Source organism: Brienomyrus brachyistius, chromosome 11 (assembly GCF_023856365.1).
Source record: "Brienomyrus brachyistius isolate T26 chromosome 11, BBRACH_0.4, whole genome shotgun sequence".
In the NCBI taxonomy this organism is placed as follows: Eukaryota; Metazoa; Chordata; class Actinopteri; order Osteoglossiformes; family Mormyridae; genus Brienomyrus; species Brienomyrus brachyistius.
This window is the reverse complement of record NC_064543.1, coordinates 28,043,441-28,068,784: the sequence shown is the minus strand read 5'-3', so window position 1 is coordinate 28,068,784 and position 25,344 is coordinate 28,043,441. Positions and strand designations below refer to the sequence as shown.

The window sequence follows — 25,344 nt, the reverse complement described above, 5'->3', positions numbered from 1 at the left end:
GTCCCACGCAGCTACACATGTCAGGATGACATACGGAGTTTAGTGTGACAGGGACAGGTGTGAAATAGAGGTGCAATAGATCACAGCACTCACAGTTCTAATCGTATCACAGATTTTGAGTCACAAATCGTATCGTTTTTTGGACCAGCAAAAATAAAAGAGAGGGGGGCAAAGAACTTGAAGAACTTTGAACAAGCTGTGTACAGATAAACACACAACTGGTTTATCTGTATCTTATCACTGAACTTCTGCATCATATGGACGTTTGTAGAAGACATCCAACTGTATCTTTTTCTGTTTTATGTCGAGATCACCACTTAATTTCCTCATGATCTCAAGAAAGCTAAAGTTTTCCTCTCAAGATCACAAGTTATTTTCTGGTATCCCCTGCCTTACAAATATTCTCTTAGCCACTTAGTTTTTACAAAAGACCTACATTAGCACCTGTTTTCGCTAACCAAAAGATATCCAAAGAAGACTTTCACTTTCATGAAAAAAGGTGGAAAACAAAAATATCATTTAGTAGGCGTGGGCGATATGGCGATATGAGATCATGAAAATGATCTATGTGTTGACGATATGCCAATGCAGAGAGATCGTAGAATTGTTTTTGGAAACAGCTTAATGTATCTGCATCTGTTTATTTCCACAAAAAAACTTTCTGCCCCTGGATCACCGTTTTTAGGGATATTCTGAGATTTATTGGGGCTTTTCTGCCCTTTGCTCCAATTAATTTCAGACACTGGCTGTACCTAACAGGAAACTTCCCTTCTTGGGTCCGTCTTATTCTATAATTCATGGAAGGAAAGCAGTCAGACAGCATAACAAAGGGCTGGTCTTGTAGCAATAAAAAAAGGAAAACGCAAGACCTTTTCTTTTTAACCAAGAGCAGCTTAGTGTCCGTGGCTCAGAGACGACGAACCATGTTAATCAGCGGCTAAATTACACATTTCCTTAAGGCAACCCCGACAAGTCCACTCAGGCACGCAGGCTGAACTAGTTCCTCTTAACAAAAGCAAAAAGAATTTTTGAAATGGGCCTTTGTTGATCATGTGGCACCGGAAGACTCATCGATGATTTGCTGAAAAACATTTATTTGGGAGGGGGAGCTGGTGGGGCTTTTGTTTGCTTAACGAGCTCATGCACTAGCCTCTGGGAGCCCATTCGGGCCCAGTGAGGCTTCCTCTGAGTACCACAGTGCCCAGCCACAGCGAATCCGCTGGTGACAACTACAACTAACCACCACATGCAGAAATAATGGGCTGCAACTTAACAGAGACCTCGAAACATCTACATCACACAACCATACACAACCCCTGCTTCCCATTTCAGGCTGTTCCTTTCATGCTCAATCATCCTGCAGGTAACCCTTTGTAGTACAAAATACAGCCAGATGCAGAGTCTGCCTACAGTTCGCCGCAAACACAAGCTCTTTTGAGTTGCACATTAAAAAACGGAACTAGGTCCCTCCTGCTAAAACACACAAAAAATAGACACGCCAAATCGTAGTTTCAATTGCACACCACAATACACCAGAATTACTTTTGTCTAGATTACTTAAATGCTTTGAGAGTATCTCCTAGTTTTACAGATTAATTCTTAATATGGAAAAGTGTGGATGCAGTTTTTGGGTAACAAATGTCTGTTATATGAGATGCAGTTTCGTTTGCTTAGTGTTTTTCTGACACATTTCTGTTTTTCACTATTTCTAATCAGTTTATATTTGTGTTACTGGTTACTGACCTTTTCATATCTCGAGATGATGTCAGCACGTTCCTCTGCTATTAATGTGTCAATGTCCTTCTTCATGTCAATTCCTGCAAGGAAATGTCAGAGATTTTTTTAAAAAGTCATTACTTGGGCAGCAAGTCAATTTCTCTCTTAAATAAACTGCAATACAGTCTGGAGTCTTCCTGAGAGGTTGCAGGACAAAGGTAAAACTCAGTTATATGTGGCCCAAGAGCCTGTCCGCTTGAGTTAGAAATGAGGATTTTGTGCAAATGTAAGCCACGGAGGTCACAGTTAATGCACATGATTAAGCCTGATAGAGGGCATATTGTGTTTATTCACAACAAGTCTATCTTTCACCATTACTGTATTATGATAATGCAACACCTATGCAGAACAAAGCAGTCCATTGCTCAAGCTGCCTGGACTGCACCGGCATGTGTATATTGATTTATTTTTTATCTGTTTTGTTTCCCCCGCGACCCAGTAGGATAAGCGGTTTGGAAAATGGATGGATGGATGGATGGATGGATGGATGGATGTTTTGTTTCCCTACATTTTTGTATCAACAAGCACCAGGACACCAGGCTCTCGGTGATGTGCTACCATGCCAACACCTGCAAAACATATGTTGTAAAGCAAGAGCATTCATCAAAATTATTATTATGTTTGTTGCTGTTGTTGTGATTCCTTTTTAATATAAATTTTATTTAGTTGTTTATCAAGGTATTTAACTATTGGGGTTAATGCTGCATGACAACCAGAAAGATTGAAAGTGATCCAGTGCAGTACTATTTGTACAGACATTGGTATTTGTGGCATTTGCAGTTGCAAAGAGAGAACTGGCTCGCAGTGTGGGACGTGTTTGGTGCCGGGGCCTGTGAACTAGCTGCTTTGCGGAAATTAACATGTGCTCTGGGAGTAGAGGTCTGGACTAGGCATGGAGAGTCAGATGCCACAGCCTGCAGATCCTGTTACACAGTACACCAAGGAACACCCCTGTTAGAAGAGCCCCGCAGTGAGAAATATCCCAATCCAGAGGACTCCCATGAGGGGAGCGGCACGGTGAGGAAGACCCCCGTGAGGGGAGCGGCACGGTGAGGAAGACCCCCGTGAGGGGAGCCGCGCGGCGAGGAAGACCCCCGTGAGGGGAGCCGCGCGGCGAGGAAGACCCCCGTGAGGGGAGCCGCGCGGCGAGGAAGACCCCCGTGAGGGGAGCCGCGCGGCGAGGAAGACCCCCGTGAGGGGAGCCGCGCGGCGAGGAAGACCCCCGTGAGGGGAGCCGCGCGGCGAGGAAGACTCCCGTGAGGGGAGCCGCGCGGCGAGGAAGACCCCCGTGAGGGGAGCGGCGCGGCGAGGAAGACTCCCGTGAGGGGAGCCGCGCGGCGAGGAAGACCCCCGTGAGGGGAGCCGCGCGGCGAGGAAGACCCCCGTGAGGGGAGCGGCGCGGCGAGGAAGACTCCCGTGAGGGGAGCCGCGCGGCGAGGAAGACCCCCGTGAGGGGAGCGGCGCGGCGAGGAAGACCCCCGTGAGGGGAGCGGCGCGGCGAGGAAGACCCCCGTGAGGGGAGCCGCGCGGCGAGGAAGACTCCCGTGAGGGGAGCCGCGCGGCGAGGAAGACCCCCGTGAGGGGAGCCGCGCGGCGAGGAAGACCCCCGTGAGGGGAGCCGCGCGGCGAGGAAGACTCCCGTGAGGGGAGCCGCGCGGCGAGGAAGACCCCCGTGAGGGGAGCGGCGCGGCGAGGAAGACCCCCGTGAGGGGAGCGGCGCGGCGAGGAAGACCCCCGTGAGGGGAGCGGCGCGGCGAGGAAGACCCCCGTGAGGGGAGCGGCGCGGCGAGGAAGACCCCCGTGAGGGGAGCGGCACGGTGAGGAAGACGCCCGTGAGGGGAGCGGCACGGCGAGGAAGACCCCCGTGAGGGGAGCCGCGCGGCGAGGAAGACCCCCGTGAGGGGAGCCGCGCGGCGAGGAAGACGCCAATGAGGGGAGCGGTGAGGAAGTCTCCCGTGAGGGGAGCCGCGCGGCGAGGAAGACGCCCGTGAGGGGAGCGGCACGGTGAGGAAGACGCCCGTGAGGGGAGCGGCACGGTGAGGAAGACCCCCGTGAGGGGAGCCGCGCGGCGAGGAAGACCCCCGTGAGGGGAGCCGCGCGGCGAGGAAGACGCCAATGAGGGGAGCGGTGAGGAAGTCTCCCGTGAGGGGAGCCGCGCGGCGAGGAAGACGCCCGTGAGGGGAGCGGCGCGGCGAGGAAGACTCCCGTGAGGGGAGCCGCGCGGCGAGGAAGACCCCCGTGAGGGGAGCGGCACGGCGAGGAAGACTCCCGTTAGGGGAGCTTCGCACCAGATAACCTGCAACTGCAAATAAAGGCCAGAAACACATTGAATATAAATAGTAACTTTTTATAAAGAGAAGAGGAAACACCACGGAGCTAATCAGCTGTGAAAGTATGACATCTGGACATGTGGGGAGTGGAAGGGGTGGTGCATGGCACCGTGTCTGCAGTCAGGGAGGTGCCTCCAAGCCAGACACAGATGCTGACACCAACTGGGGTGGGATATGGGACATCAGTGCAACCCCCAATCTGACATCTGTTTTTTTCTGCAGGCTCTGATGTAGATACTTTTCCCTCCCACTACTAGTTAACTTTATACAGAGATGTTTTCTAACTACCTACATTAGAAAAGAACTGATATTTTTATTTTGAAACAGAATTTGCTTCTTCATGGACAGCAAACCTGAAAACTACCCAATTCATGGAGGTACATAAAATTCCACTGTAAAAATGTGTTTCCCCCTTTACTAAAACAAATTCAAAGTATTGACATTCAAGCAGAAGGTTCCAGAACTAATACTGAGTATTATACAGTGCCACCAGAAAGTATTCACACCCCTTCACTTTTTCCACATTTTGTTGTTTCAGACTTGTTCTGAAATAGATTTGAGTATAATTGTTCCTCAAAGATCTACACACAGTACCCCATAATGACAAGGCAAAAACAACTTGCTAGATAGGTGTGCAATTTTTTTTTATTGCCAAAAGCTTCTTAATCCAATGTTTCATAAGTATTTGCACCAATGGCTTAATATTTTGACTGCAATCACAGCCTCAAGTCTTCTTGGGTATACTGCTGCACCTGTTTTGGGGATTTTCTCCCATTGTTCCCTGCAGATCCTATTAAGCCCAATTATGTTGGATGGGCAGCGCCAGTAGACAGCCGTTTTTAGGTCTTTCCAGAGATGTTCAATTGGATATAAGTCCGGGCTCTGGCTGGACCACTCAAGGACATTCACAGACTGTGTTATCTTGGCTTTGTGCTTCAGGTCATTGTCTTGTTGGAAGATGAATCGTCACCCTAGTCTGAGTTCCAACGCACTCTGGAGCAGGTTTTCCTGAAGAATCTCTCTATATTTGGCTGCTATCATCTTAGCCCCTATGAGGACCAGTCGCCCAGTTCCCGACGCAGAAAAGTGTTATTCAGGTGATGAGCAGTGCCTGTTTTTCTGCAGACATGACGCTTTGAGTTCAGGCCAAAAAGTTCTATTTTGGTTTCATCAGACCAGAGGATTCCTGGAAATCCTGCTTTGGTCGCTCACTCTAATATTCCGTGTGATGACGTCATCATTTTTTCAGCGGTGGCTACGGGGTGGGTGCGAATATGCGGTTTTCGCGGCTAGCTCTGCATTCAACTTATGAGATATCCGCCGTTTTGAATAATTTATTTATCCTTGATTTTCTTATTTTTTACCGGATCAAAATCGGTTCAGTATTCGCGGAGCAACAACAATTTGAAAACAAGGTAACTTTCACGCACTAAATAAAAATCGAAAGAATCGTGGGGCATCGATTATTTGTGCACAGGCATATTTATTGCACCCTAAATGTGAAAATTGCCAACTATGATGACGATTGATGCATGCCCACACTATACAATCGTGTGCCCACTTCTGGATGATTGAAGATTGAAAGGATTTTATGTGCTGTACGGAGGATGGATCAATATCACGTGACCACCGATCTGGCTCCTGATTGGTTGGACATCATGCCAGTTAATGTAGATACCCCCAAGTAAATTTTCATTTCAACATTAAACAACAAAAATCACTAAGATTGGTTAGATATTGGCAAAGTTATAGTTGTTTAAGTGCACCATACCCTATTTACAATTTCTTACATTTATTGAATGAGGCGCAGGCTGCCCTCCGCCTATGCAGAGCGAAGTTGTTCTAAGTAGTCACAGTTTTTTCTGCAGCTCTAATTGTAATTACATTAGAACAAAAATCCCATTTCAGGCATATTAAATCTTCAATATCTCTGGTTCTATTAAAGATATATTGACAAATGAGGTATCATTTTTTATGGTTTTTTAATTTCTTTCCATTAAAATAGGTGTGAAGTTAATCAAGACAATTTGGTGAAAAATTTCCAAGTCCCTAGATTTTGCTTCTTACAGTCTCAGAATCCTTAATGTACTTTTTGGCAAACTCCAAGCGGGCTGCCATGTGCCTTTTAGTGAGGAGACTGTTCCATCTGGCCACTCTACCATAAAAGCCTGATTGGTGGAGTGCGTTAGCTATGGTTGACCTTCTGGATGGCTCTCCTATCTCCACAAGGGAACACATTGGTTTTTGGTCACCTCGCTGTTGACCAAGGCTATTCTTCCCCAAGTTACTCAATTTGGTGGGGCAGCCAGATCTAGGGTCCTAGTGGCTCTAAACTTCTTCCATTTCCAAATAATGGAGACCACAGCTGTCTTGAGGACCTTCAATGCTGACGAAATTTTTTTGTATCCTTCCCCAGATTTGTGCCTTGCCACAATCCGGTCTCGGAGGTCTACAGACAATTCCCTGGATTTCATAGCTTGGTTTCTGCTCTGATATGCACTCTCAACTGTGAGACCTTGCATAGACAGGTTTGTGCCATTCCAAAGCATGTTCAATGGAATTTACCACAGATGGACTCCAATCAAGTTGTTGATCAGTGAAAATCAGATGCACCTGAGCTCAATTTTGAGTGTCACAGCAAAGGGTATGAATACTTATGTACCTATTGTGTTTAAATGTTTACATTTTTAATAAATTTAATATAATGTCTGAAAACATGTTTTCACTTTGCCATTATGGACCATTTTCTGTAGATTTTGCTAAAGAAAACTATACTGAAATCTATTTTAGAGATGTGGAAAAGGTGAAGGTGTGCGAATACTTTTTGGTGGTATTGTAGGTGTGTATATAAGGTATATTATTTTGTTTCCCTCAGATATTTTACACACAAACTTCCCAGCTTAAGCGATATGATTATAGAATTAGAGATAAATTTGTTAAAGTGTTACGATACAGAAAAAAGAACGGACACAGAAGTTTTCTGTTTTATGTAATGTAGGAAAAGGAGAAATGCATTTTATCAAGTGAAAATACTGAATGGAATCACCACAGTAAAGTTACAGCCCTCCTTGCATATCCCCCATCTATAATCATGTTCTTGTCTTGGAATCATACCTGGGTGTGGCATTTTTTAATTCACAAAACTGTGCCATAGACACTAGACAGTATATCTACAACACACTGTACAAGAAACTATTGTTTTTGTAGAGCACAAAAGTATTTACATTACTGTAATGTTTGCTTGCTGCACTGTATTTACAAACTTTTGCACAGGGCCTTCACATGCACTACAGTGCTATGCTCACACTGCTATTTATGCAGACCTCTACTGCACCAACACACTGTACTTAAGGTCCAGCTGCTAACAGATGCTTCCTTTGTAAAATCGGAAGGGTTTCTCAACAGAATCAAGTGCTTACTTCCTATCAGGCTCCATTTTTGGAGCACTCTAATGGGAAACAGCACTGATGGGAGGAGCTGCATGTTATGGCAGTAAAGTCTTCTTATACAGCCAACTTCCTACTGCATATCCAAAAACAGGGTCACAGGTACGAAACTTGTCTCAGGCAGCACAGGGCACAAAGCAGGGGATGTCGCAGAAGGTCCATCACAGGGCGCATGCACACATACATACACACACACACACACATACACACACACACACACACACACACACACACACACACACACAGCAATTCAGACACCAGTGCATTAAATGTGTACCTCTCTGAAAAGTACAAAAGCACATCAGTGTTTCCCCTACCATTATATTAGTGGGGCGCCCTGCTCCCCCAACAGCACCTTCTCGCCCCCCCTTGAAGGTCAAATTAATTTTATTTAATTTTATTTTCTGATTAGCGCCAGATCATGACAGAAGTCATTTAAGGCTACGTTTCCTAACAGGTCTATACATTGTCCGTTTATTAAACAAACTAAATAGCCTTATGTTATTTATCTTATTTACACAACAGCTTGTCATTTTTGTCCCTACATGGTCGCTCGTTTACATTTCTCCTCTGCTCTCTGTATCGCGCATGGCAGAGCTCCGCCCCGATGCACACTCACACACACATGCGCGCACACACAGGTGAGCACACTCCCACCAGCGGACAGAGAGCACACGTCAGAAAATATATCGCGTAAACCACCTGAAAAGCAGACAAAAATATCTGCACACTTTCTGGATAATTGTCATAAAAGAAATGTTCTGATGTTAAGTTCAGTTGTTATATTGACTGCTGTCATTAAAAGAAACACATGAACACCATGAATCCTGTCGGTGTCCCCCCTCCCCCCAGAGGAAACACTACACATTATTGCAGAAAACATGGAACTTACCCTTAAAAACCTTATTTGCCATTTGCTCAGTTCAGGGGAATCAGAAAAACATGTCATGGCAGCCTGAGGTAGTTTACGGAATGTCCGACCGCGTTACGCCTAAACAGTTTCCAGCATGGTGTCAGACTCCCCCATCTGCCACCGCCAGCTTGGTTAATGACACAAAGCTATATCTGATAGCCGCTGCTGAGGTCTGCACTTCGGTGGAAACGAACCATATAAATGCACCAGGCTGCCATTACTAAAGAAGAGAGGAAGGGGGCCAGATTCACAGCAAACAGCCACTCCCTGGGGACTCATTTTTTTAACAGTAGAAGTTCAAGATCCAAGGTCTTTTTTACTGTCATCAGTACATATTATAGTAATTCTTATGTGTGTATGTCCTGTACACCTATAATAATGGAATATTACACCACCACTGAGGGACACTGAACAAAAAGATTTTATGTGTCCTTTTATTTTAATTAATGCATGTCTCAATACAGTGTAGTGTTTTATAAAGAATTAAACATAGGCTACTAATATGCCAGCTAACATTGTGGATCAGTGAACAGAATACGGCCAAACACACCCACACCCCCTATATCTGAATTTGCATTATTGATTATTGCCACAAAAAATATCTAGATTACCAATAATATTTAAACATGATCACAAATGAGAATGTGTTTATATAGCCAATCTTGCCATATCTCCAGCGCTGCTTGACCTGCATTACTTTTGTTAAATTGCAGTAATTCCTGAATTGATTGGACTCGACTATTTTAATTTATTTGGAAAGATTTTTAGTTTGCATACCTTGTTGCACTTTATTAAGCATGCTTAATGTTTATTTTGTGGTATTAGATTTTTTTAATGGCGTAATCAATTTTTTGTTGGAAATTAGAAGAGGCAGAAATTAGTCAATAAGATTAGTCGACTAATACAAAAAATAATAGTTTTGTGGAGCCCCAGTCGTTAAGGGAACCTCTGGATGATGTCGCCGAGTTTTATGTCACATACACTACATGAATGGTGGGGGGGTGGTGAGCTACGGAATCATATTTCAGAATGATGGTTTTTAAAAATGATTTTACTTACAATGGTCACACTGTAAGTGTTCAACCGGCATTTCAAAAACTGAGATACAGAAACGTTTTCTCTTTTTAGCTGTGTGGCAACAGTCTAGCCAGCGGTGCCTCAGATGGCAGTACTGAAGACAGTAACAGGATGATCACTTACCTATTATGCATGAGAAACTGCAGTTTATATTTCAAGACTTTCTCATTTCTATAAACATGTAAAACACACTTCTTCCTACTCTTGTTATCCTTCTGTGAAATGAGACATTTAGCTAAGCAAATGCTAGAACTTTTCAAGCCTGCTTCTCAAAACTGTGGGACTGCAGAAGTCTTTGGTTTTACGAGAAGGGGCGGGGAGTAGCCGCCAGGTAGGGTTAGGCTTTTGGTTTGTGGACACTACGCTAAATCTATCTTATAAGTAAAGGGACTTTTCAAAGGCCTCGTTTTAAATAGGTACCAGCTAAAGAGACAGTACTGGTATGTGACAGCTCGAACCTGCTCTGGAGGCATCTATGAATGCCACAATTTACATATCAACCATTGTGTATATATATTTGGAAATTTCGTGGCACGCGAGAAGTTTATGAAAATACCACAGGGCATAATTAAGTTCTAAATAACATACAACTACTAAAATCCAGTGTACTAAAAGGAAACAACATGAATATGGGAATTTTTAAGTCAAGCACAAACTTTAGCATCTGCTATCAAACACAAGTCTTGAAAGGACTGCTTGTTACTTCAATGTGTTGCTTCACAACATTTTTTTTTTAAATGCTTATCAGTTGCATTACTTCCATTTGCGGGAACCAGAAATGATGGTACAGAGGCACCTCTTGCTAACAGAGTATGCTAATGCAGTTTGCTTCAATACTGCATGACACCATTACAATGTATACAAATCTGAGCTTTAATATGATGTTGTTCTTTCTTAGCGTCTGTTCCCTCATCGGTCATGTTCTTGGTATTACGTTACACTGTGTTATCCATGACAGTACAAAGGCGCCCATTGTGAGACTCACACCACTACATACCCAAATTTAAGCTGGTCTGACTCTGAACTGCTGAAACTGGTAATGAACTACACATTTAAAGTGTCTCTATGCCATGAAAACAGAGCAAAAATAGCCCAATGTCAGGGGTCTGACCACTGTAACTGCATGGCTTTTTTGTTTCTTCAGTGTATTTAGGACATGCATTGGGCAAATAATTGTAAGGTATGCGGGACTGACTATAGGCCAGGCAAAGTCTTTTAAAATGGGTGACTTTGCTGAGAATAGCCATGATGTATCGGGGGGGGGGGGGTATTGTGTTCCCATGGAAGCAGAGATGCTTTTGGGGTGGAGGAGAATGAAAGGAAAACAAACCTTACAGAGATGGCCACATTGTCATCTGTGGTTTCATGTCTCTCAAGCACCAGAATCTATGGTATCCAAGTCATTTTTGGCTTAATTACTCCTCAAAAACATAACCCTGCCTTTAAAAGACAAACAAAAATCATACAAAATCATTGACCCAGTTATTACAGACCATGTATGAAGTACATTGACAATACAGAAATGGAAGTAACATGAAATTATGTGATGTGTGAGAATACATGAATTACAAAACACAACGGAGCTCTTTGGTTGGACTGCCGTACCACCAGCTCGGACGTTAACACACGGAACACATAAGTGACAATGTGATGGGGTGTCGGCTTGCTGCTTAGCATACATATCGCAGGGTTGCCAGCTTTGGACAGCTGGCTGGCGTGAGATTTTCAATTTGAGACTAGCCTGCATACACATTACATTTACATGTATGTAGCAGTTATATTACCTTGAAAATAATCTCCAGGGTTTGCAAACTACCCCAGTGTTTTTGATGTAGTTAATTTTAGGTTTATAATAAAATAATATAGATTTGCTGTAAGATTTCTTGAATGAGTGTGACAATCTGAGAGTTTCACGCCAGACACATGAGAACTGGCAACCCTGATGTCAGCTGTAAGACTGCAGCGTGCCTGGGATAGGGGGGCAAGTGCACGTAAAATGAAAGAAGATAAAAACTGCACTGCAGCAATATATGCAAAGTGTAGCCAGGATGTGGTCTCCTGTGTATGGCCATCATCCAGTTACAACAAAAGCAGTTGTCAAGTGTGGCGACTATAAAAGTAGCCCCAATGTTTGTATGTTGGCCACACAGCTAACACTATTAAGGACTAAATAAAAGGAGAGACATTGAGAGGGCAACATCCAAAACAGACCAATTACATACCAGCACATGTAACATCAAACATCACATGCCATTCTTTCAGACTTCCTGCTTACGGAGTTACAGTAAAACTATTTCAAAAATGCAAATTGAACAGCACTGAAGCAAATGTCAGTATTTGTGGTTAAAGGACTAGTGTAGCAATTTTAAAGCTTATGACCTCATCATCACCTCTGCCACAATAAGAACCAAAAGTGTCGGTAAAAAAAAAAGACTTCCAGAAATGGCCCCAGATACTAGACTGGGTGAAGTACAGAGTGGATACACTTCTCCCACATTTACTAAAATGCATCTCGTACCATAAAAATACGTGCATTTTCAATTATATATATATAATTGAAAATGCACGTGTATGTGTGTGTGTGTATATATATATATATATATATATATATATATATATATATATATATACACACACACACACACACACACACACACACACACACACACACACCTTTTAGAGATTCTGTCTGGGCTCGATGGTCTAGCTATTTAGTTAGACAATGAGATAATAAAAAAGATTCATACTAAGAGCAAGTTCCTCCATGAGAAAAAAATAACTATTGTCTTACCTAAAAGCTTAACTTTCTCCACATAACAGAAAGAATAGTATAGTATAGAAGAGTAGTAATTAAAGGGGAAAACCCACTTAAAATATAATTAACCCACGTTCCAATGAAAAAAACAGTGGGACACAATGTTTTTGGCATAGAAAAATATGGGCGCTCGCAGGAAGGTCATATGAGCCACAGGAAACAAACATGAGGCCGGAAGAAGAAACCTGCCTTTAGGCGTTTTGGTATCAATGTTTCTTAATGCAAAAAATAAGAGTAATAGCTGCAGAATGTCAGGCCGATATCGCAAACACTTCTGGGCCACATGTGACAGGAAGCAGTAACCACCAGCAAAGCCCTAATACTTCCTGGCCTTGGTCGTGCTTCGGAGGTCTGCCCCTCTGCTCTGCGTAGCTTGACTATCGCACTCAGAGCCGATATGCAGTATCAAGGCCATATGCATGATTTCCCCAAACTTAAAGCGGATATTTTTCATACAGTTCTGTCACATACAAAAATCTGTAAAAGACCTGCAAATTCTCCATCCGTAGCCCCCACCTACCCATCCTGGTGTAATTGAGATGTGTGGTCAGCCAAAGAGGCCAAATGACACCACTGTACAGCAGTTTTCTTATTATTATTATTATGTTGTCCCGCACCGGTTATCGCAGGTTACAATTCATGACCGATGTAGAAATACGGAATCACTTTTCAAAAACAATCAACTACCGGGTCCTAAACGATTCACACAGTCACATCGATATCACACTGCACAAAGGAGCTGCATCATGAAACTTAGCAGTTAACCCATCTAAAACATCCCATACCAGCTGAATCAAAAGGCAACAGTAATGATTTATTTGTAATGAAAGGCAGGATAGTTCGTGCTGACCCCGAAAGACGCTGAAGAAACACTGCCCTAGGACGATCACGCCAATTTAACCGTTGTGAAGCGCTGAAACTTACTATACATGTAGTTAGTGTATGAAGTTAGTTATAAACACAAATCAAGCCCAATTCGAGTTAATCTCCTCTAACTACGATTTTGATTTCCTTGAAACTCGTGAAATGGTACGTAGGCTACCAATTCTGTAGTTCGATAACACTATACGAAATGTAATAATAATAATTCAAAGTCCAATGGCATATTAGATATATCTAAAAATGCTCTTCTTGTGTTACTGACACGTGAGTAGTGAGATTCACCAGACACATGACCATTAGTTTCACAATACAATCGACAGCCATCGACACAACGTGTAAAGCACAATTTCGCATGTATTGCTACTATTATAACAGTATCCCCTAGAAGAAAAAAATAATTCCAACTCACATTACGATCGCAAAATTAAACGAGCGATGTCCAACTTCAATGTTTTAGATCACATAAGTCGAGAATATATCTGTACAATTACTTGGAGCACGCTTATGCCATATGCGAGGTCTCCAGGGGCCACATTGTTAAACCATCGTCCGTTAAACAGTAAACGTGAACATACTGGAAAATACTGCTGTGTCCGAAGTTAAGCTGTTAGCTTGCAATGATAATTCGACAACTGGGCAACCAGAGGAACTTTACTATCAGTTACCCAGCCAGTAATCCGCCTCCGCGTAAACGCGCCAGAGCATTAATGTGGCTAATATGGCTATTTGTATATTAGTCATCCATATCCGTCTAATGTAAAAATTATAATATTCGTATCACTGGTTCAAGACTGACCATGGCGTTTGCACGCCCAGTAAAAACGTCAGCGTTACAGTAACAAAGTGAACAAAAGCACAGGCATGCTTATTTTTGATGATAATAAAAATACCGTTTGTTATGGTCCTTTACCGCGCTGGCTGTGCGATGCAAACGATCCGCTCTTTTCATCCTTTATCGCTGAAAGACAGAGGAATATAACCGTTGTTTTTAGCTGAAGAAAGTGATCAAAGGCAAAAATTATATTTTTAGAACTACTTTAAGTAGAGACAGTAATGATTATACTTTCAGAAAACTGAGCAGGCGGCGCAGCGTTGTCGGATCGCTCTGCTAGGACAGTCTGTGCGCTCCGCCCTCGACCGCTGTATGAAAGATCAAATGTTTAAAAAGCCACCGAGATATATCATGGCAACAACTACTATTTACTAACAGCCATTATGCATACTTCCTGTAAATACCTTTTGTTTTCTTTTTAGAAATGTGGTTCGTCATCTATTAAATATGCATGTATAACTTATTTTTTAAAAATACAAATGGGAACAAGTCCCGATTTCATGAGTTAGTTTTTTAGTCAGTGTCCTTGCTCTTCTTGTGTGGTATTGGGGATTGGGATATATCATATTTGCTATTTTACATGCATTTTTTACTCAAAACCGATGCTATGTTTGTGCTTTTATTATAGCTAAACATTTAGATGGAACTGGAAAATAGGTCTTTGTTGCTATGGGCTGTCGACATAGCGGTTTAAAGTGGGGTCGAAGCATGTAAATGGATTTGTTGGTTTCATTGACTCTTAGTTATGGCCTCTTAGTAAGTTTTTATGTGGAGCAAACCGTTTCATACAAGCTGAGCCGAACTGGGTGCGAGAATCCTAGATTATATATCTGTTGGTCTTTGAAAGAACATCTTCCCTACAATCACAAATATAGTCACCCCCGTTCCCCGTCCCCCGTTGTTCCATGGATCCATTTCCAGGTCAGTGATAGGAAAATGAGATCAGACCATTACAATGAGGATAGGAGTGTCTAAAACGTTGCCTAATTGCGTGCTTTATTTTACACTTTTGCTTGACTGCTTTGGCCCGTTTCATGAAACATACTTAACATTATTAAGACTACAAGAGCATTTCTCAAAACAGTTCATGCATTTAGCGCAACATTATGGTTTAGCTGCAAAGCCATGTAACTTACCCAAAACAATTAACTCATGTCTCAAAAGCAAATAATTCCACTAATGAATTAGTCAGTGCCACTGAAATGAAAAGTACAAGCATTGTTTTAAGCATGAGAGTCAAAAAGCTTAAATATATTCTCAAAATGTCACTGTACACTACTGAGCTCCACAATTCTGAATGATACTTGGTTCCTACTTTCTCATTGTCATGTGAAAGGTAAGAGTTTCAACATTGCAAGGCTCTACATTACAGTAAGTAAAGCTCAATGGAAAGAGAAATTATTCTCATGCACATGTAACTTCTTCAGATCTCTAGACACAGAACAATAGCAAACAAAAAAAGTTACACAGCACAGTGTAACACTAAAAAAAACAAATGGGTAACAAAATCATGTACTGTGGGAACCATCAATGCAGTATCACTGCAATTTATGGAATATATTTTTTAATCATTTTAAAATCTTGGTCAATGGTTTTGTATGTGGTGGGTAACACCACATGACACCATGATCACACATATATAGGTTTGGGTGTAAAATCATCACAATGGGCAACTACATAATCTATTTTGACCAATAAGAATAAAGCAACTGAAAACTGTGCCAAATTATGATAATTGCACAAAACAATTTGCATATATGGCCTAAGGCATATGGAAATTTGTGTGAAGCAATGAGAAATTATGTTCTGCAGTTAAGGATGCCATCCTGTTAGAGGACAGGGTTAAAAGTATGTTTCATGACATGTGCCAAAGCAATCAAGAAAAACTGCAAAGTACAGTGGGGTGGCCAGGTAGACATTTATGGTCGAAGAAGCAAAAATTTCTCATCTTCCCAGTTTTTTCCTGTCAATTGTTTTTAACAATTATTTACAGTTTTTTTTCTTTTGCTTTGGAGCATTCCTCAAATGACAATTAACATTTGCAAAAAACAAATATAATCCCCACACCATAATGTTACATCTGCACAGCAGGATGTCATTTCTCATTGCTCCACAGTCTTATAATCTTGCTTATAGTCTTGAGAATGTTAAGTATGTTTCAAGAAATGTTCCAAAGCAATTGAGAAAAACTGTGATAAAATTCACATTTGTTCTTTGTACAGAGTATTAGTTCTCAAAGTCGGTCCTCAGGCCCCACTGCCTTGCTTGTTTTCCTGCTATCCCAGCCCCACACACAAGTCCCAGCTGTCTTTCAGATTCTGATTACCTGGATCAGGTGTGTTCAGTCAATCAGCAGAATGTAGACTTTGAGAACCACTGGTATAGAGTGACAGAATAGATATTAACTAAAATAGTAAAGTGTATTGACAGCCATTATAAAAATACTATGATCACATTGTTATGCTAATTGTTTTATTAAACTAATCTTTTGTCTCGTGAAAGAATCTTTGCACATATCATTATAGGGATGAATGTTACAAATCGTTGGACATAAAATATTGAAAAGCAATATTCTGATCATTGTTTTGAAATATGAAGAATGGTGTGATATGTTTCCAATCCATCTATTTTCTGTAACCGCTTATCCTATTAAGGGTCGCGGGGGTCCAGAGTCTATCCCAGAGGTAATGGACGCAATTATTGTAGGGAACAATCCAGGATGGGTTCCCATATATATAAAGCATACTTTTATTCGCCGCTAGGTGGAGCACAAAGAAAACGAAAAAGCAAAAGGCATCACCGGGAAAAGCAGACCTAGGCCTATTTGTATTGCAGTTTTATTGCAAACAGCTGAACCCTGAATCACTATTGTTCACTCTTGTTTAACTCCAGAGAACAAAACTGTCATGAGAGATTATATTGCTTAAATACACTAGAAGGATCTAGTACCTGAAAAAACATGACGTTTACTAGACGTTTAATTACGTTTAGATCAGGAGTACTAACCTGATCTAAATCAGTAAATACAGTAAACTCCACAAGTTGTAAACTTCGCAAATGGTCGTGGATACAGTCACCCAAATGTAATCGTAATGATGTTCCTGGGAAAAAAATATCCATTTTTAAATGAAAAGGATTTTGCCAGCACTTAACACTTTTGGTCTGATCTATGCTGATTTGTTGCTGTTTTTTATCTTCCGTTACTATAAGACCTGCGATTTGGTTTCAGTAGGTAACAGTAAATAACTAGCAGGTAAGCACATTGACTGAAGGAATATGAAGAAAGTGGCCCAAAACAGTTCAGATGCAACTTGTAATTTCTGTCCAGAACTGTGATTTTTTTTTATTTATGAAAACTAAGTTAATTTCTTCCTCTTCTTACCATCCTATGTCTTATTGATTCTTTGAAAAAATGCACTAAAATTAAGTCAAGATTTCAACAAGTCGACCAAATATATTTCTGAATTTAGCCCTCAATTTTTTCATAGAAGCTTACACTGGGCACCAAAATAAAGGTTTGATTGTAATCCAGTCAGAGGGTACCCCAAGAGCAGTATCTTAAAAACCATTAAATACAAAAATGTTTTCAATCGTTATGTGTTAATACACTTTAATAGCAGATGTCTGTGACTGGGAGAAGTAGATGCTTATAAAACCATGTTTTCCCCAACTAGGCCTATAATCACTGATGGGAATAACGGCGCTAAAATAAACGCTGTTATTTTTTACAATAATGGGTAATCTAACAAAATACTGTTTCCATCGTAACGCCGTTACCGTTACTGACAATAAAATACGGCAAGTTACTATAATTAAGCTAATTGATAATTAAGCTAATTAAGCTGATTGTTGCTGGGGACTTTAATCATGCAAATCTTGAGACAGTTCTCCCCAAATTCTACCAGCATGTGGACTTTCTGACGAGGGGTAGAACACTCTGCACTGTGTTCATATAAACATCCCTGGTGCATTCTGCGCTGAGCCCCGCCCTCACCTCGGATTCTCTGATCATGTTTCCATCATGCTCATCCCAGCCTACAGACCGCTCGTCAGACGTGCCAAACCCGTCCAAAAGCAGACAAAGAGCTGCCCCCCAGGAGCCATCTCTGCTCTTCAGGACTGTTTTGAGCACACTGACTGGGATATGTTCAGGGAGGCTGCAACCTACGGTGACTCTACCAACCTGGAGGAGTACACAACATCGGTCACTGGCTACATCAGTAAGTGCATCGATGACGTCACTGTCTCCAAGAACATCACCACACGCTCCAACCGGAAACCCTGGATGACTACGGAGGTGCGCACGCTGCTGAGAACCCGTGACACCGCCTTCAAATCAGGTGACCAGGCTGCCCTGAGAACAGCAAGGGCCAACCTGTCCAGGGCCATCAGAGCAGCAAAGCATGCTCACGCCCAGAAACTACAAGGGCATCCAGGCCATCACCAACTACAGGGCATCTCCACCTGCCTGTGCGGGTGAGGCCTCCCTTACAGACGTGCTGAATAGCTTCTATGCACGGTTTGAAGCCCAAAACATCATGGCAGTGAAGAAGTCCATCCCACCTCTCAATGACCAGGTGCTCTGTCTAGCCGTGGCTGATGTGAGGAAAACTCTGCTTAGAGTCAATCTGCGGAAAGCTGCTGGACCAGATAACATCCCTGGTTCTGTGCTCAGAGGATGTGCAGAACGGCTGTCGGATGTTCTCACAAACATCTTCAACATCTCTCTGAGCACCACAGTCATCCCAACATACTTCAAAACCACCGCCATCATCCCCGTGCCAAAGAAGTCTTCAGTGTCCCGCCTCAATGACTATCACGCCCATCATCATGAAGTGCTTTGAGTGGCTCGTCATGAGGCACATCAAATCCCAACTGCCACCCTCACTGGACCCCCTGCAGTTTGCATACCGTCCCAACCGCTCTACGGATGATGCCATCACCACCACCCTCCATCTGGCCCTCACCCATCTGGATAAAAAGGACACTTATGTGAGAATGCTGTTCATAGACTTCAGTTCAGCATTCTCACCATCGTTCCTCAGCATCTGATAGGGAAGCTGAGACTGCTGGACTATAACATCTCTCTCTATAACTGGGTCCTGGACTTCCTGACTGGGAGACCTCAATCAGTCAGGATCAGGAGCAACATCTCCAGCACCATCACGCTGAACACAGGAGCCCCCCAGGTCTGTGTGCTCAGCCCACTACTTTTCACGATGCTGACCCACGACTGTGCAGCAATGCACAGCTCAAACCACATAAAGTTAGCCGATGACACAACTGTGGTGGGTTTGATCATAAGGAAAGATGAGGCAGCATACAGAGAGGAGGTGCGACAGCTGACGGACTGGTGCAGAGCCAACAACCCTTCCCTGAACGTGGACAAAACAAAGGAGGTGGATGTCAACTTCAGAAGGACACAACAAGATCACTCCCCGCTGAGCATCGGCAGCTCCTCGGTGGAGATCATCCATAGCACCAAGTTCCTTGGTTTCCACATCACAGAGAACCTCACATGGACCCTCAACACCAGCTCCATTGCCAAGAAGGCCCAGCAGCGTCTCTACTTCCTGCGGAGACTGAGGAGAGCACACCTTCCACCCCCAATCCTCACCATGTTTTACAGAGGGACCATAGAGAGCATTCTCTGTGGCTGCATCACAGCCTGGTACGGGAATTGCAACGTTTCGGAACGCAAGACCCTACAGAGGATTGTGAGGACAGTCGAGAAGATCATTGGGGTCTCCCTCCCCTCTGTTACAGACATCTACACCACACGCAGCATCCACAAAGCCATCAGCATTGTGGATGACCCCACACACCCCTCACACACACTCTTCTCCCTCCTCCCGTCTGGCAAAAGGTTCCGTAGCATACGGGCCCCCACTGCCAGAATGGGAAACAGTTTCTTCCCTCAGGCCATCAGACACCTCAACCGGAACTGAACACAATCCCCCCTCCCCACCCCCACCCCCACACACACAGCTACTTAGATTTCTAATATCACTGCACATTTTTCCTTTGCGATTGCTGCCATATATGTCTATAGTATTTATTGTTATTTATTGCCTTTCAACTCTTTACTTTTCACTGCTACCATACAGTAACTCAAATACTGTATTCAGACTGTTACCACTGTTAATTTTCACTGTACTGTATGTTGTCTTGTCTTGTCAAATTGTATTGTATTGTCTTGTATTGTATTGTATTGTATTGTTGCACTTGTGTCCTGTCTGCACTTATGATATTGCTCTTTTTTGTTCTGCTCTGTGTTGCACCATGGTCCTGGAGGAACTTTATCTCATTTCACTATGTACTGTGTGTATGGTTGAAATGACAATAAAAAACCTACTTGACCTACTTGACTTGAAGCTGTTTTCATCCGACCGGGCTCTCTCAGCCATGGGGGGGGGGGGATGGTGGGTTTCCGTAGGTCGCTTAAATCATCCGAGATCAGATGCTTCATCTTGGATGAGTTAATGCCGATGAAAGTCGATTTTTCAAACGCAGCTGTGTAGTAGATTAGTTTAGCTGGATCCATTTATCCGAGATGATTGTGCGCCCCTGCGCTGCTTGAAAAGCCCATATATATCGAGTCTAGAAAACTTGATCAGCAAGTCTCTCATTATCTTCCACAAAACGTCAAAAACAATTCTTTACGCAATCTGACTAGGACCTTTTATTAGAGGGATATGATGAATTCAAAGATTTAATATGTACTAAAGGAAACACTAAAGGGCCATAGGGCTCAGGTGCGATGTGATCTGGGCGGCAGCCAAAGGCAGGGACCTTGGCAGTCCGATCCTCGGCTGCAGAAGCTAGCTCTAGGGACATGGAATGTCACCTCTCTGATGGGGAAGGAGCCTGAGCTGGTGCGCGAGGTCATGAAGTTCCGGCTAGATATAGTCGGACTCACCTCGACGCACGGTTTGGGCTCTAGAACCGGTCTCCTTGAGGGGGGTTGGACCCTTTTCCACTCTGGAGTTGTCCACGGGGAGAGGCGCTGAGTAGCCGTGGGCATACTTATTGCCCCCAGGCTGGGTGCCTGTACATTAGGGTTTACCGCAGTGGACGAGAGGGTAGCCTCCCTTCGCCTTCAGGTGGGGGGATAGGTCCTGACTGTTGTTTGCGCTTCAGTTCAGAATACCCACCCTTTTTGGAGTCCTTGGAAGGGGTGTTGGAGAGCACTCCTCCTGGGGACTCTCTTGTTCTGCTGGGGGACTTCAATGCTCACGTGGGCAATGACAGTGAGACCTGGAGGGGCGTGATTGGGAGGAACGACCCCCCCTGTCGCGGCGGCAATCCCCGAACCCGCTGGTGGACACCGGTGGTAAGGGATGCCGTCAAGCTGAAGAAGGAGTCCTATCGAGCCTTTTTAGCCTGTGGGACTCCAGACGCAGCTGACAACTACCGGCAGGCCAAGCGGGATGCAGCTATGGGGAACGGCTTCGAGGAGATTCTGGTCCACCATCCAGCGGCTCAGGGCGGAAAAGCGGTGCATCATCAGTACTATTTATGGTGGGGATGGTGAGCTGCTGACCTCAACTCGGGACATTTTGGGTCGGTGGAGGGAATACTTCGAAGACCTCCTCAATCCCACCGACACGCCTTCCGATATGGAAGCAGAGTGTGGGGACTTGGGGGTGGACTCACCTATCTCTGGGGTGGAGGTCGCTGAGGTGGTCAAAAAGCTCCTCGGTGGCCGGGGGTGGATGAGATTCGCCCGGAGTTCCTTAAGGCTCTGGATGCTGTGGGGCTGTTCTGGTTGACACGCATCTGTGGCATCGCGTGGACATCGGGGGCAGTGCCTCTGGACTGGCAGACCGGGGTGGTGGTCCCCCTCTTTAAGAAGGGGGACCGGAGGGTGTGCTCCAACTACAGAGGGATCACACTCCTCAGCCTCCCTGGCAAGGTCTATTCAGGAGTCCTGGAGAGGAGGGTCCGCCGGATTGTCAAACCTCGGATTCAGGAGAAGCAGTGTGGTTTTCGCCCTGGCCGTGGAACAGTGGACCAGCTCTATACTCTCAGCAAGGTTTTGGAGGGTTCATGGGAGTTTGCCCGACCAGTCAACATGTGTTTTGTGGACTTGGAGAAGGCATTCGACCCTGTCCCTCGGGGAGTCCTATGGGGAGTGCTCCGGGAGTATGGGGTACCGGGCTTCCTTTTAAGGGCGGTTCGGTCCCTGTATGACAGGTGCCAGAGTTTGGTCCGCATGGGCGGCAACAATTCGGACTCGTTTCCGGTGAGGGTTGGACTCCGTCAAGGCTGCCCTTTGTCACCGATTCTGTTCATAGCTTTTATGGAAAGAATTTCTAGGCGCAGCTAGGGCGTTGAGGGTGTGCGGTTCGGTGACCTCAGGATTGGGTCTCTGCTTTTTGCAGATGATGCGATTCTGTTATCCTCATCGGACCGTGACCTTCAGCTCTCACTGGAGCAGTTCGCAGCCGAGTGTGAAGTGGCTGGGATGAGAATCAGCACCTCCAAATTCGAGACCATGGTTCTCAGCCGGAAAAGGGTAGAATGCTCTCTCCGGGTTGGGAATGGGGTCCTCCTCCAAGTGGAGGAGTTTAAGTATCTCGGGATCTTGTTCACGAGTGGGGGAACGATGGAACGGGAGATTGACAGGTGGATCGGTGCGGCGTCAGCAGTCATGCGGGCGCTACATTGGTCTGTCATGGTGAAGAGAGAGCTGAGCCAAAAGGCAAAGCTCTCGATTTACCAGTTGATCTACGTTCCTACCCTCACCTATGGTCATGAGCTATGGGTAGTGACCAAAAGAACGAGATCGCGGGTGCAAGCGGCCGAAATGAGTTTCCTCCGGAGGGTGGCTGGGCTCTCCCTTAGAGATAGGGTGAGGAGCTCAGTCATTCAGGAGGGACTCAGAGTAGAGCCGCTGCTCCTCCGCATCGAGAGGAGCCAGATGAGGTGGCTCGGGCATCTGATCAGGATGCCTCCGGGACGCCTCCCTGGGGAGGTGTTCTGGGCATGTCCCACTGGGAGGAGACCCCGGGGAAGACCCAGGACACGCTGAAGAGACTATGTCTCTTGGCTGGCCTGGGAACGTCTCGGGATACCCCCAGAAGAGCTGGATGAAGTGGCTGGGGAGAGGGAAGTCTGGGCCTCCCTGCTGAGACTGCTGCCCCCGCGACCCGACCCCGGATTAAGCGGAAGATGATGGATGGATGGATGGATGGATGGATGGATGGATGGATGGATGGATGGATGGATGGATGGAGGAAACACATCAAAACCGGCCCAAACCAGAAAAGATGGCTGGCGAAAAGTGTCCGACAATTTAAATGTGTAAGTATGGAATATTATTTAGCACTATGCAATGTAGAATATAATCGTTATGGTATTATTAAAAAGCATGCCAAATACCCATGATGTAATCATTACAATGTAATCATTATAATGTAATTAACACAATGTAATCAATTGAGTATGTATTTGCACCTTGTGTTAGCCTAAGAGTTTCTGTTAGTTACTTTATGTTAGCCTTGAATGTATGAATATCCATTTTTATTAGTGTTATGCCTTATGTTGAAGGACAAATATAATATCGACCCTCTAATTAGACAATGTGCAACAGGCTGAAGCTGTCAGGGTTTACTACTGAAGGAAGGGATTCACCCAAGTTCACCTAAAAGTTCATGGCTGAGCATTTTTAAAAAACCAAGTGGAGATGGTCGCGCCACCATTATGTTCAGCTGAGGGATCAAACGGTAAAAGAAATGATGGACATCATCACCTAGAGGTCTGGATTAAGGGAAAAAACAATGATTGTGAATGGTTGAAGGAATGATGAAGCTCAAGTGACGAGATATTGTTAAATGATAAGAACTTGTATAAAAATTTGTGTAAAACAGTATTGTACACACTTGTACGTGTGTCCTCTGCATTTAACCCATATGTGACATAGCTGGGGGCAGCTAGTTCAGCACCTAGGGAGCAGTGGCTGAGGGTGGTACCTTGCTCAGAGTACCACAGTGGTGCTTTGCTGGTCAGGGATTTGAACCTGCAATCTTTCAATTACAAGTGCGCTTCCCTAACTATTAAGCCACTACTGCCCACAGGCGGTTTTGGAGACGTCCGTCATACAGATGCATAAAGTTCTATATTTCTTTTCAATGTTAAAGAAAGTTTCATATAAAGTAAATGTATAGCAAATGTTCAGGACTACAAAAAGCTGTATTTTGGTCAGGCGAATGGGACTGAGGCATTTCTTCGTATCAGTAATCTACCATACAGTTAACCATAAAGTGGAAATGCAGGCGCACTTGCAAAAATACAAACGGGACTATGTACTAAAGGAAACACATCAAATGTTTCCTGATGATATGCAACGTCACGTTCTACCAGTTGGTTCTCCCATTTACACGAGCTCGGTGGCTATAAAAACTCCCATGTTTAGATGATAGAAATTAACTTTGTCCTTAGGAATAAAACTAGCTAGTCTGATTTATCGTTAATGAAGTTTTCCTTATATGACAAACCACAAGATGCCACTGCCTGAGCATCCATCCATCCATTTTCCAAACTGCTAATCCTACTGGGTCGCGGGGGGTCCGGAGCCTATCCCGGAAGCAATGGGCATGAGGCAGGGAACCTCCCATTACAGCCCATTACAGGGCACACTCACACACCATTCACTCACACATGCACACCTATGGGCAATTTAGCAACTCAAATTAGCCTCAGCATGTTTTTGGACTGTGGGGGGAAACTGGAGTACCCCCACGATGACATGGGGAGAACAGGCTAACTCCACACGCATGTCACCCAGGCAGAGACTTGAACCCGGGTCCCAGACGTGTTAAATACTTCACCACCATGCCGCCCCCTGCCTGAGCATGTCTGTTGAAATTAACTTAATTTAGAATGCCACTAGTTTTAGGAGGCTAGCGAGTTACTTTACAGGTTTTAGAGCACTGCTGTTTGCTAATCGCCCTATACTGTACTGACATTCAGTCAGCAATATGTGCCTATTTTACTGCATATACTAATAGGGAATTTGCACCGACCACCAAAGCAACTTTTCCCATTTTTCTATAACTGATTTTGTTAAATTTGTATAAGTAATATAACAAAGACTACAATGTATTACAATAAGTATAGCAATAAATAGAATCAAGCCCCATTTGTCTAACAAGATCCTTTTTCAGGAACAGAATTTGTGTGATACCCCTGTATTTTTCTATATTTATTTTTCTTGTATGGCTGATCCAGTTTTCTTTCTGTCCTTTGGGGTTGAACACCTCCATACCCGG

The 25,344-nt window shown here is 44.1% G+C and overlaps 1 protein-coding gene across 2 annotated transcripts in view; it reads right to left on the bottom strand.

The window, feature by feature from the left end:
- The window catches only part of LOC125704298 (USP6 N-terminal-like protein), a 28,172-nt gene extending 13,774 nt beyond the window's left edge, over positions 1-14,398 (bottom strand). Inside the window, exons 1-3 of one of the 2 annotated variants that reach the window (XM_048969747.1) lie at positions 14,303-14,398; positions 14,130-14,197; positions 1,744-1,817 (exon numbers count right to left, since the gene is read on the bottom strand). In XM_048969747.1, coding sequence (XP_048825704.1) covers positions 1,744-1,809 — 66 coding nt within the window. In that variant the 5' untranslated portion in view covers positions 1,810-1,817; positions 14,130-14,197; positions 14,303-14,398. Of the gene's footprint in view, positions 1-1,743; positions 1,818-13,648; positions 14,094-14,129; positions 14,198-14,302 lie in introns of those variants that run through there. The other variant, XM_048969749.1, reaches the window with a different exon arrangement.
- Between the last annotated feature and the right edge of the window lie 10,946 nt (positions 14,399-25,344).